We start from the raw sequence: 12,948 nt of genomic DNA, 5'->3' as shown, positions 1-12,948 counted from the left end.
ACACACACACTCAGATATATGACTTTAACTGTGAGGCTGCTAATAAAAATTGTTTTACCCCAATAATCATTCCGATGCCATTAATTTTCCGTCTGACCCATCATGAGGACTTTTACTCTCGGATCATACATCGTACACACATTATTTATCTCTCCTTCGTATAAAGTTTTTTTTTTTTTCATTTTTCTGTCCTCCCTTTATACCTATTATAAAGAGAAAGAAAGAGAAGATATAGAATATAAGGATACGATATAATCAATGGATGGTAGCCAATTTGAAAATATCTTTCTATAGTCCTTGAGTATATTTTTCGGTGTGTGTCCTGTTTCCTGTGTGAGAGTTAGAAATGTTTTTTTTTTTTTTTTTTTGTGTACTTTTCTACTCTATATAGTGTCGTCGTCCTTATGGTGATGCCTTAAAAATTTCGTGTTTTGTTCGAACTCGAAATGGAGAGGTCTAGCGTTAAGGACATTCTCTCCGGAGTGGGAGCCAAAAATAATTCTGGCAAGTTTTACTCCATAAATACAAGGCATCCGTTCAGAATGTGCAATAATGACGTTTTGAAAGTATCGCAATTTGCATAAACGCAGTCGACGATTTTAACATATATATAAACATACATATATCCTTTGTATATGTTACTCCCATTTTAGTTGCTGAATTAGAGAGTGAAATGATGTTTCATCCATTCATACTTGACTCGTATATATGTATGTAATGTATGTAGTATATTTATCCTTATCCATCCATATGTGACTGACTTATATGACTATAAAACTATGGATGCTATATGGAATGGAACTGTGGATATGATGATGGCATCAGAATCACATTTCAAATGGAACAAGAGTAAACATATGCCCTTGTGTGCTTATGTAGGCAAAAGGCTCCAACACACTATAGAGCTAACGACGTAATGTGTTATAGAGGGGTTTGGTTATATGAGATGGGAATGGGAATATGGAATGGAACATTTTCATCCATATACTTATTTTATGCTTTGGAATGGAATTTGTCTGCTTCGTATGCATATAGTATATCTACCTACCTACTCCAGAATTCCAAATCCAGCTGGCTGATGATGATGATGATGATGATGATGGAAAAAAGGATACATAGTACGATCCTTAGAAGACCATATATATATAAAAATCAAAAGATATCCTTGTTTTTCCCTTTAATATCCCTCGAATCACTGATGCATTCATTATAATATATGCTGGGGCAAAACATCACAACTCCCCAACTTCCCTAAAAATATTAATTTGATTCAGTATATTCATCGTTAAGAAGGGAGACCTTAAATAGCGCGTTGGATTAAAAGAAAAGATGGACACACAAATTCGAATAAATGTATATTATGTATAAAAAGTTGACAAAGTTCAATGATTAATAGCTTCCGACGAGAAGTTCTTTGGTTAGAGACGAATAATTATTAGAACTTCTGGAAATTCAACCAAAAAATTAGGTGTGGTGGTATATCTTCTTACCTACCTCGAGGTATATATACAAGCTCTAAGCCAAGACCTTTTAAATGCGATAATATAACTTTAAGCCTAGAATCACAAAAAAGATGGATAGATAGGTTATTATTATGTAACAACTTTTGAGGAAAACTTCTTCGTCTTTATTCATTTTTGTTCCTTCATTAATTTTTATTCATATTTTTCTTTACAGGCTACTGAGCAGAATTTTATTTATCTGTTTGATATGATGCTTTATGTTGCAAGTATTAATTTTGCTTTAATTTAACTTTAACGCTAAATGGATAGGATTTATAAAAAAAATTTTTTATGACATGAATATAAGCAACAGTGACGGTTAAAAAGATAACAGTAAAATATACATTCATATAAACGATGATGTGTATAAAAAAAAGTAGGTAGATAAAAATTGATGACAAACTGGACATAAAAAACTGGACTTACTCAGATACAAAAAAAAAACACGAACAAAAAAAAATTGAATGAAATACGCCTCCACATCAATATCATTTATTTTAAGGATTTTACTTATATTTTTTTTTAAGCTCATAAGAGATTTAATTTTTTTACTTTTTTTTTTGTTTCGTCATGATTTTTTTTTTTTTTTTTTTTGATTTTTAAGAAGGCGTATATAGTGAGTTAAATGGAGCAGCTAAATCGGTATAGATATCGTCTTACACGTGTAAAATCATTTTTGCTTTATCTTCAGTTTTTAATTCACAAATAATTCACAAAAACAGCAAATGAGTTTGGCAAAAAGACCTTTGATATTGTTTTCTTTTCTTTTTTTTTTTTGTAAAATTAGGAAATAACATTGAGATTTAAAAATAAATGTCTGCTTCCGTTTCTTCTTTTATTCAATTGATCCTTTAAGATAATGGAATTTTATTTGTTATTTTTGGATAATGTTCTTAGGTTTTATATTTTTTATTTTTTTTTTTTTTCAAATAATTTTTTTTGTAGACTGAAGTTAAACCGAATTATTGCCAAACATGCGTAGGTTAGCATTAAATATGTTTTGCTTGAAAGAATTTTAGGATCAAATCGGTTCATAATTGAGATTTAAATTCATATACTTACAAATGTATTGTATTTTATGTTGTAGATTTAATTTTTTGCGGTTCTATTTTTGTTTTGCGATCTAACTTTATCAAATTGTAAACACATAGTTTGAATTTTATCCAAGTCGAAAATCACCATTTGAATTGAAATAAGAATTCAGTTCCAATAGAATTATGTTAGTTCGTAAAAAAAATTTTGGTAGAGGTATTACCTAGTCCACTACTGGAAAAAAGTGCGTTTTTGAGAATTTTTTTTTTTAATTAAAAAAAAGGTGGTAGTAAAAAATTATACGAGTAAAAAGCATAACAAATAAGTACATATGAAACGTTGTATTTGAATGTGGTATAGGTAGGTCCATTTTTTCACGTTTCGAGACATTTAAGGGTTTGCGTTTTTTAATTTTTAAAAATATAGATAAAGTTTAGGGAACTCAGGTTATGCATTTTAGATTACTAAAATGTCAAATTTTAAAATGCAATTAAATTTATCAAAATTCTTAAAGAAAGTTAATTTTTCTAACCTTTAACTAATTCTTTCCAACTGCTCATTAATAAATATACTACTGCATACAAATTTAATTGAAAATTATCATAAAATGGGATCCCTACAGTGAATCTCTATACACACCCGATAAAATAATGACACTGCAGTATAACTCAAGGAATTTTCAAATTTTTTTTTGTTACAAAAATGTATTTATTTATTGAAATTCAATATTCTCAAATAAAGTATAGGTATGTACGTAATCGGATTTTTTTACGGAGTGTCCTGACTGAAAATATTTTCGGTACTAAACAACTTAACTCATTCTTTATTCAGTCTTAAATTGGTATGTTTTTCGTGATTTATTTTTTTTTTTTATTTATTAGGTATACATTTTCAATTTTTTCTATTGGCCTCTTTTGCCAATTTTACTTTCTTAATAAATATCCTTCTTAAAGAAGAATGTTAGAAGCGTTTCAAAATTCTGAACTTTTTTCTTAAGACTTTTCGTTCCTGTGTGCGTGCAAATAGTTTGCAAGAATGGAAAAGATCTAAATTTTTCTGCTGAGTGCAAACGACTAGGCTGAGATACAATTATTTGGACGATTTAGTACCTCTGGAAAAAAATCCTGTACAGGTGGTTGAGACCAGGTATTTTTAATATTTTATTAATCTGGCTAAACTAATTCGAATTTAATTGCTAATAAAATATAAAAGTTGATTAAATGTTGAAAAAACTTACATTAAATATCCTTAAATTAAATTTAAAACAGCTTAAAAATTTTTGTCACACTTTAGCTTTAGTTGCAGTTTATTGTACTTATTTGCAACATTGAGATAGTGTGATATGGTAAATCACTCACACCCAAGAATTGTAAAGTCGATCCTCAGTGGGTACCTATTTTTTTTTTTTTTTTTTGTTTGCTATTTAAATTAATTAATGCTTTTTTTAACAAACGTCGTTCTACTATGTTCTTAAAATTATCGCCTTTAACACTAAATCATTCCGAGAAATAGTATAATCAAAGTGGTTTTCGGAACCTAAACAGAAATCAACTCGCCTGAATGAAATAAGGTTCATTGATCGTTAAGATGTTAAGTAAAAATAATACGTATACACCACAGTGACCCCTTTAAGTTAAACTATAAAAACTAATAAAAATATTTGTTTAGTTGACTAGACAACAAACAAGTTGATCGAAAGCAAAAATAGGTACATTTTGTGATTCAAGCCACTAAGCCAAGTGCGCAGGAATCGGTAAACTTATGTTCTAAAAGTTTTGGTAACTTTTTAGTCAGAATTCGCTGATTTGGTTTGATAAGTTGGTTACCAATTTTATATAGGGTTTTAATTAACTTCAACTTCTCTTAATTTACATATAGATTTACCCTGTCATACTAGACCATTGACAACATTTTTAAAAATTTCAATTCTAACAATATTAAATTTAAAATGAGGAACGCACATAGAATTGAAAATTTCCTTGTATTGCTTTAATTAGTTAACCTCAAATCAGTTCACCATCATTATCATCATGTATCCTCAACGAATTTCTACAAACGAATTATATTATTTTAAATTAAAAAAAACCAAATGTTTTTTCGCCCCAAAATTAAGTTAAAGAACCAAAAAGCCACCTTCATATTTTATACCTGCATTCACAAGATTTCACAAAGGATTTATATTTTTGCCTCTTTGTTAATGAAAATATTCTCTTTTTTGTCCAACCAGAAAAAAAAAAACATACATAATTCCCACCTTCTTCTTTCCACACAATTTAAACATTCTGACAGCAAAGAGAAAACAAGAAATCCTATTGCAAGGACATTTACCAGGATGTGTTTTTTTCTTTTTTTATTTTCATTTTTAAAGCAATTCATAATAAATTCACATTATGTATTTTCTTAAGTTTTTCGTTTCTGCAGCAAAAAAAAAGCTTAGTGACATAATGGTAATTCCCTATTCTCTTGGCATACTAGCCAAGAGGATGAGTGACAAAAAATAATAAAATAAAATAAAAAAAAAATCCTGGCAGAAAATGGCGTATGTTTATTTTTCATTAAAACTCTTCAATAGAGACTTGTAGTAGTAGTATTTAATTTTTTTTTTTTTTTAACTTTTAATATAATACTAACGCCTAAAGCAAATAAGAAAAATTGATAAGAGAGTCACGTTTTTAATAGAATGCAAACGAAAAATTTATTTCATTAAAAAAGTACCTACTCATTTATTCTTTCAAAGCAAAGCAAAAAAAAAATGACAAAAAAGGGAAATAATTAAGTTTTCACAAAAAAGACTTTTGCTAATCCTCAAGAGTCCCCGTGATGAGAAACTGATGGAAGAATACGACAAGGATTTAAGGACAAAAAAAAAAAAAAAACTGAAAAGAAAAAATCACAAAAAACAAAGGATGAATGTGTGCGATGAAAAGTAGTCATGGTAATGAAAACAAGAAGAACAAAAAAAAAAAAAACATTAAATTGATTTCGGGCTACAATTTAGCTTTGAAAATGCAAGATTTATAACGCGCAAAATCTCATGAGAATGGGAAATATATATTTTTTATTTGCTTTAACGAGAAACGACAAGGATTCTGAGAATTTTGTACCTTAAGACTTATTTGTGTTTTATATTATTTTCTTTTTTTTTTTTGTTCAGCTTAATTATGTATATATCACAAGGACACACACGAAAAAATAACTGTTTTTAAAAGGTAAATTCGATGTTCTTGGAAAGAGATTTTGAATCATTATTTGAAAGACATGTCAGGTAATGAGAAGTGATTCGGTTTAGTACGTACATAATCTATTCTTTGGGGTTTTATATTTAAAATTGAGAGAAACATCTTAGGAAATCAACATTATGGTTTAGAATACAAAGAAATAAAGTACATTTCACTTAAGGGTTCTCTGATTAAATAAATTACTGTTCGATCTTAGTGTTCTTTGTCTTATTAAATTGTTGATTAGATTTAAAGCACATTGAAGGAAATATTTTACTGAAATATGGGAGGAAAATGAACAGCTGCTGGGATAACTTTGCATCTGGTATATTTAATCATAATATAGTTAAATTAACCAGAAATTAGTTAATTATACCAGAAAAAATATTAAACATAACAGAACTAAAGTTATCCCTTCGGTATTTTCTGTCTGTGCATGCTTATGCTTACCTCGTTATATAGTTCGGTTTATGCGGGTTTTTCATCATTTTTGCGTAACGAATAATATCTGAGCTACTATGTCATTTTTAAAATGCACAAAATATTAATATACAATAATTCAAAATATTAATACTTATTTCTATTATTCAAGACTTAAGCATATTGGCTCTAAAATCAAAAAAGTGAACATTTTCAAACCTACTTTAGTGGCCAATGTAGTTAAAGCTAAAAACGAACGAAAACGCGACACGAACATTCAACTTGATACAACTTTTTTGTTTTAATAGATAGATGAATGAAATTTGTACTGTAGATAGGTAATTAAATAAACCTTAGATGTACAAAAATTTAAAATTAATTTTATATTCAAAATTCTAAGAAAACGGTAAAAAGACGTTCTTTTTCTACACACGTTATATCTTTTGATCTAGTGGACATACAAATTTGATTTAACTTTAATACGCATGCTGATAACAAAACCTTTCATTTGATATCGTGGGCACAACGCCAAAACCACGAATCTGCAAAATTGTAGTTTTGAGAAAAATGGCTTCAAAGTTTTGGAAACTCATGCAATCTTATGGAAACTTGTGCAACGAAAGTTGATAGTTTAGGCTTCTAGGTAACAGATCGAGGATAGGGGTTGAAGCAGTGAATAGAGGGACCGATAACAAGGTAAATGACGCTTTAAAGTGAAAATGTCAAAAAATGCAGATTCGCGGTTTCGGCTTTGTGCCGACGATATATCACAATTAACTGTACGAACTCTACAAGTTACACAATCTTAAATTGAAAAACTTGAAAAATACCTCCAAACACCTGTGGAGATCTGTTGACGATGACCAGTGTAGGAAGTACAGTAATCTCAGCTTGAAATTTCGACATAGTTGGCTTTAAAAAAATCTTATTTTTTTTCTAGGCATAGTAGAAATATGATTCATACGTCATATAAAAGGTGAAATAACCTTTTAGATGATATAAAATTTACTATAGGTTGTCATTTAAAAAAATATATTTAATGGTGTTAAAAGATAAAAAAGATTGATTTTTTTGCTCTTTTGATGAAAAGTGATTTGGTTTGAAAAAAATAAGCTCTTTTTGTAGATGTTGTATACACATGGACGATATAAATATTTTGAGATGAAACAATAAGCTTTAAGATGATATAAAATTAATATAGGTTGTCATATAAAAAACATGTATTTAAAGTAGATAGAACAAAAAATAGGTAGATTTTTTCTTTTTTTTTTTTTTGCAAGAACATTTTTTTTTTAAGGTTTCACTGTGAATTGCACACATGACTTTTTTTTTAAATATTTTTTCACTTGTACCTAGGTTGTTATAGTAATTGAAATTGTTCACATAAATAGTTCAGATATAAAATATTAAATATTTATTAAAGTTAGGTAGATTTATTTTTTCATTTCCACTTTCTCATTTTATCAAGAATTAAAACTTTCTTACTTAATCTATTTTATGACAAAATTCGAAGAAACGCCTTCAACCACATACCTAACATACTATATTATTTTCTTTATTCTAAGAAATTCATGTGGTGTGTTTGCTTTGTTTTAAGAAAAGAAAAAAATTCTGTTTATATCCCTAAAGGCAACTTAAGATCAAACAGATGTGTGTTTGTATCTGAATTATATACTACATATATGGTCTATATAGACATTAAATCCATAAACCTTAAAAATTCACAATGTACATACACACGCACAATATAGCCAATTATTATTAATATGATTTTGATTTTTGACTTTTTGACTTCTAAGAAGAAAATAAGATTAACGAAACAATTGGATTATGTTAAAAAGATTTATCTATTAAATTTAATAAGAAGAATGAAAGTTAAAACAAACAAAAAGCAACTCGTATGTTTCTACCCACGACGCACGGTTGTCCAAAATGACTTATCTCGTTGCAAAAATCATAACTTTTGAACGGATTGAGTTAGCGGTACAATTTTTTTTTTTATTTGAAGGACATTTCTAGGGCTGTTATACCAATGAATTTCAATAAAATTATTTCACAGGGTGTTTCGGAATCATCGGCCAAAAACAGATTTTCTTTAAAAAAAAAGTTTAAATTAAAATTGGTATGCCATTTTGTAGAAATCACTAATCCACATTTAAAAACAAAATTTCAAAAAAATACAATGTCCCGTTTTCGAAAATTTTATTTTTCAAAAAAAAATTTCAAAATTTTTTTAAAAATCCAAAAATTATTTTTTTTGAAATTTTATTTTTGGCTTATATTTGAGTTATATAAGTGCTTCTTCACAAAAAGTTTCGTTGAAATCGAATAAGCCGTTTTGGAGAATATCGGATTTGAAAAAAAAACGGTTTTATGGCAGGTACCGTAAAAAATCCATTCGGTTCCATTCATTAAGCCGAATAGGGTATGTGTACCAATCAATTGTTGATTCAAAATAAAAATATTTAGCTGCGCATGCTTGCGCACTGCCGAGATTTTGTACTTTGAAAAAAAATGAAGGCAGAAGGAACAAATTTTCTTTAAAAAAAATGTTTAAATTAAAATTGGTATGCCATTTTGTAGAAATCACTTATCCACATCTAAAAACAAAATTTCAAAAAAATACAATGTCCCGTTTTCGAAAATTTTATTTTTCAAAAAAAAATTTCAAAATTTTTTTAAAAATCCAAAAATTATTTTTTTTGAAATTTTATTTTTGGCTTATATTTGAGTTATATAAGTGCTTCTTCAAAAAAAGTTTCGTTGAAATCGAATAAGCCGTTTCGGAGAATATCGGATTTAAAAAAAACCGTTCTATGGCAGGTACCGTTAATAATGATTTTCCAAAAAAATTTTTTTCATTAGAAGATAGACCTTGTTTTCAAACTTACATTTGAATTTTTTAAACAAAATCGTTGGAGCCGTTTTTGAGCAATTACAGCTTTACTGAAATTGGTGTATGACAAGTACCGTTATTTTTGGCCCAAAAAAATTAATTCCAAAAACACCTCTGGAGGGTCTCCAAAAAATGCTACATACCAAATTTGAAGTCAATCGGTCCATCCGTTTAGGATGTAGATCCTTATACAGACAGACAGACAGACGGACTTCCGGGACCAACTTTTTTGGCATTCTCTATAATCGTAATATCATGGAAAAGTGTAATCTGAACTTTTTTTAGATGTGAATTAGTGATTTCTACAAAATGGCATACCAATTTTAATTTAAATATTTTTTTTTTTAAGAAAATCGGTTTTCGGCCGATGATTCCTAAACACCCTGTAAAACAATTTTCTTGAAATTCATTGGTGTAACAGCCCTGGAAATTTCCTTCAAATTAAAAAAAAAACTGTACCGCTACCTCAATCCGTTCAAAAGTTATGATTTTTGCAACGAGATAAGTCATTTTGGACAACAGTGCGACGTTCCAATAAAAATTAAATAAACGAACATTTTGATTTCAAGTTCTAAGAAAATTTACTTTGAACTTGTTAAGCGAACAAAAAATGTCCTTGCAAGTATGCAAGTTAATTTTGAAGGGTATAAAATAAATAAAGAAGAATATTTTATTTTTCTAAGAAATTTATGAAAATAAATTTCTACAAATTCAATTTTTGATATTTTGGTTTATCTGGGAAATAGTGAAAAGTAATAGTGAGAAGTACATAAATAAATACTTCACATTTTTTTTTCAAAGTTGAATAAAAGAAATTTAATTGCTTTGAGAAATTAAAAGACTGAAGTGGAAGGATACCAGAAATAAATCCAGATTCCAGAATATAAAAAAAAAATATAATAAAAAAGAGAACAATTTTCAGAATTCATTTTATTCTTTAAAATTAGAAAGTTTCTTTAATATATGTAAGTTTTCAAAATTCAACTAAAGTCGACTCAATCTAAGTCGAATTTCCCTCGAATTTTTTCACCATTGAAAATGGAAAGAAGATTAAATTAATTCCTTTAACTGGAATCAATTCTCGTCTCCTGTGAAAATTCTATATAGTCAACTGTATGTTATTTGCAATTTATTCATTAAACATCCAAAATTAATTTGAAATTATGCACAACTTGCTTTTGAACTTTAAGTTGAGCTCTTAAATTTAAAAACAATTTAAAAAAATACAGAACAACAAATCACAAAAAAAAAGGATTTTTAAGTACTTTTCCAAATTAAGCATACTGGTACCAAATTTATAAAAATTGAGAAATTTAAAATTCAACAAACTAACTTTAAAAAAAATGAATTTTAATATTAACTTTGATTTAAAAAATTATCAAAACTTTGGTTGATCTGTAACAAAAGTATGTCAAACCGAAATCATACACCGAAATATCTAGAAATAGTACTTTTTTCTCGTATTAACCCCAAAATTGCAAAACATTATCTAATTCACATTTAAATCTAACAATTTACCTCTTGCCTCTTACTTTTTGCCTTTTACCTCTTACTTCTTGCCTCTTACCTCTTACCTCTTACCTCTTACCTCTTACCTCTTACCTCTTACCTCTTACCTCTTACCTCTTACCTCTTACCTCTTACCTCTTACCTCTTACCTCTTACCTCTTACCTCTTACCTCTTACCTCTTACCTCTTACCTCTTACCTCTTACCTCTTACCTCTTACCTCTTACCTCTTACCTCTTACCTCTTACCTCTTACCTCTTACCTCTTACCTCTTACCTCTTACCTCTTGCCTCTTACCTCTTACCTCTTACCTCTTTCCTCTTACCTCTTACCTCTTACCTCTTACCTCTTGCCTCTTACCTCTTACCTCTTACCTCTTACCTCTTACCACTTACCTCTTACCTCTTACCTCTTACCTCTTACCTCTTACCTCTTACCTCTTACCTCTTACCTCTTACCTCTTACCTCCTACCTCTTACCTCTTACCTCTTACCTCTTCCTCTTACCTCTTACCTCTTACCTCTTACCTCTTACCTCTTACCTCTTACCTCTTACCTCTTACCTCTTACCTCTTACCTCTTACCTCTTACCTCTTACCTCTTACCTCTTGCCTCTTACCTCTTTCCTCTTACCTCTTACCTCTTACCTCTTACCTCTTACCTCTTACCTCTTACCTCTTGCCTCTTACCTCTTACCTCTTACCTCTTACCTCTTACCTCTTACCACTTACCTCTTACCTCTTACCTCTTACCTCTTACCTCTTACCTCTTACCTCTTACCTCTTATCTCTTACCTCTTACCTCTTACCTCTTTCCTCTTTCCTCTTACCTCTTACCACTTACCTCTTACCTCATTACTTACATTTAATTGAAAAAAAAAAACTAATCATATTTTTCTTTTAATTTCAGCAACAATCACACTTATCAGTTCATCCACGAGTCATGCGCAACAACAAAAATTCCGCGTTACCCCACACGACCTGCAAGTGCTGGAAGGCTCAGAGGCACTCTTACGCTGTGAGGTGACGAATCAAGCTGGTGCCGTACAATGGACAAAGGATGGCTTCGCCTTGGGATTCTCTGCAGTTATACCCGGCTTTCCGCGATACTCAGTGCTGGGCGACCGAAAGCAGGGAGTCTATAATCTACGAATTTCAAATGCATCCATCATGGATGACGCGGAATTCCAATGTCAAGTTGGACCAGCAAGACTTAACTCAGCGATACGTGCTAACGCTAAGCTGACCGTCATATGTAAGTGTTTTCTTTTATTTTTCTGTTTACTTTTGTCTTTTTTTAAAGTTAAGGGTTTTTTTTTTTTTTGTTTATAATTGCAAAAGGGTTTTTGTTGTTGTGTGCATTACATTTTTTTTGTTTGAACTCCTTTTGCATATTATGCAATCTAGGCATGTTGTGTATAGAGGATACCTTTGCTTCTGCTCTGTCTCTGTGTTGTAACTACCTCGCTTGATGCTTGTAATGAACAAAGATACATAAAACAATGAATTTTTTAGACAAGAAACTCTGCAATGTTATGCTTCTTCCTTTTCTGCTCATTTGAAAATGAGAGAATGAGAACATGCTAAAAGGAAGAAAAATATTAAAACAAGAAGAAAAAACAAAAAAAAGATCACCCTGAAGGCAATTGAGCCCTTCTTTCCTTTTTATACTTGGTTTACTTAACCCAATATACTTGCAGCTATTAAGGGAGCAACATAGAAGTATGAACTAATATAGTATATAAGCATTTCACAGTGAAGCAAAGGTACACATTTATAAATATATTTAAACGTAGGTATCTACTTTATGTAGACAGGATAAGTGGGTCCATTTTATTTTTACCCCCTGGCTTATTGCTTCTTCTTGCAGTCAAGTCAGTGTGTATTAATTTGAAGCCACCCTTGTTTCGTATAATAATAATAATTTGTATAAGCATCACTTTTTTTGCGTATATATACAAAAATACAACACGCGCTTTATAAATAGCCATCAATTTGAGTATTTTATTATTCTTCCTTGTTTTCTCATCAATCCACCTGTCTGATGGAAGTTACATTAAAAGTTAAGTATTTCTTTAATGAAGTTAATTTTTTTTTTTTTTTTTTTTTCAATTTAGTCTTTGAATAGTTAAAGCTGCATGAACTAAAGAGGAGTCTGTTTTTGTTCATTCACTGAGTTATCAATAGTGAATGAATAATGTCCTGGCAGTTCATATTCTTATTTTAAGGAAATGTGTAAAGTTATTAATGGATCAATGGATCCTGTACCTGTGTAATAAATTGAGTTAAAAAAAAAATCGGAGGTGAATTCAATGACCTTAAATTGTTTAAACAAGACTGATATTATGCTTTATTGATTTCATTAAAAAGAGAA

General features: G+C 29.5%; 1 protein-coding gene across 3 annotated transcripts in view; it reads left to right on the top strand.

The window, feature by feature from the left end:
• LOC129920315 (nephrin) overlaps nt 1–12,948 on the top strand; it is a 162,343-nt gene that overhangs the window by 65,498 nt on the left and 83,897 nt on the right. For all 3 annotated transcript variants that reach the window (XM_056001654.1, XM_056001652.1, XM_056001653.1), the window contains exon 2: nt 11,485–11,829. In XM_056001654.1, the coding sequence (XP_055857629.1) occupies nt 11,485–11,829 (345 nt within the window). The remainder of the gene's footprint in view (nt 1–11,484; nt 11,830–12,948) is intronic.

This window comes from Episyrphus balteatus, chromosome 4, assembly GCF_945859705.1.
Source record: "Episyrphus balteatus chromosome 4, idEpiBalt1.1, whole genome shotgun sequence".
Taxonomy (NCBI): domain Eukaryota; kingdom Metazoa; phylum Arthropoda; class Insecta; order Diptera; family Syrphidae; genus Episyrphus; species Episyrphus balteatus.
Note: the sequence above shows the minus strand (reverse complement) of the source record. Positions and strands in the feature narration are given on the sequence as shown.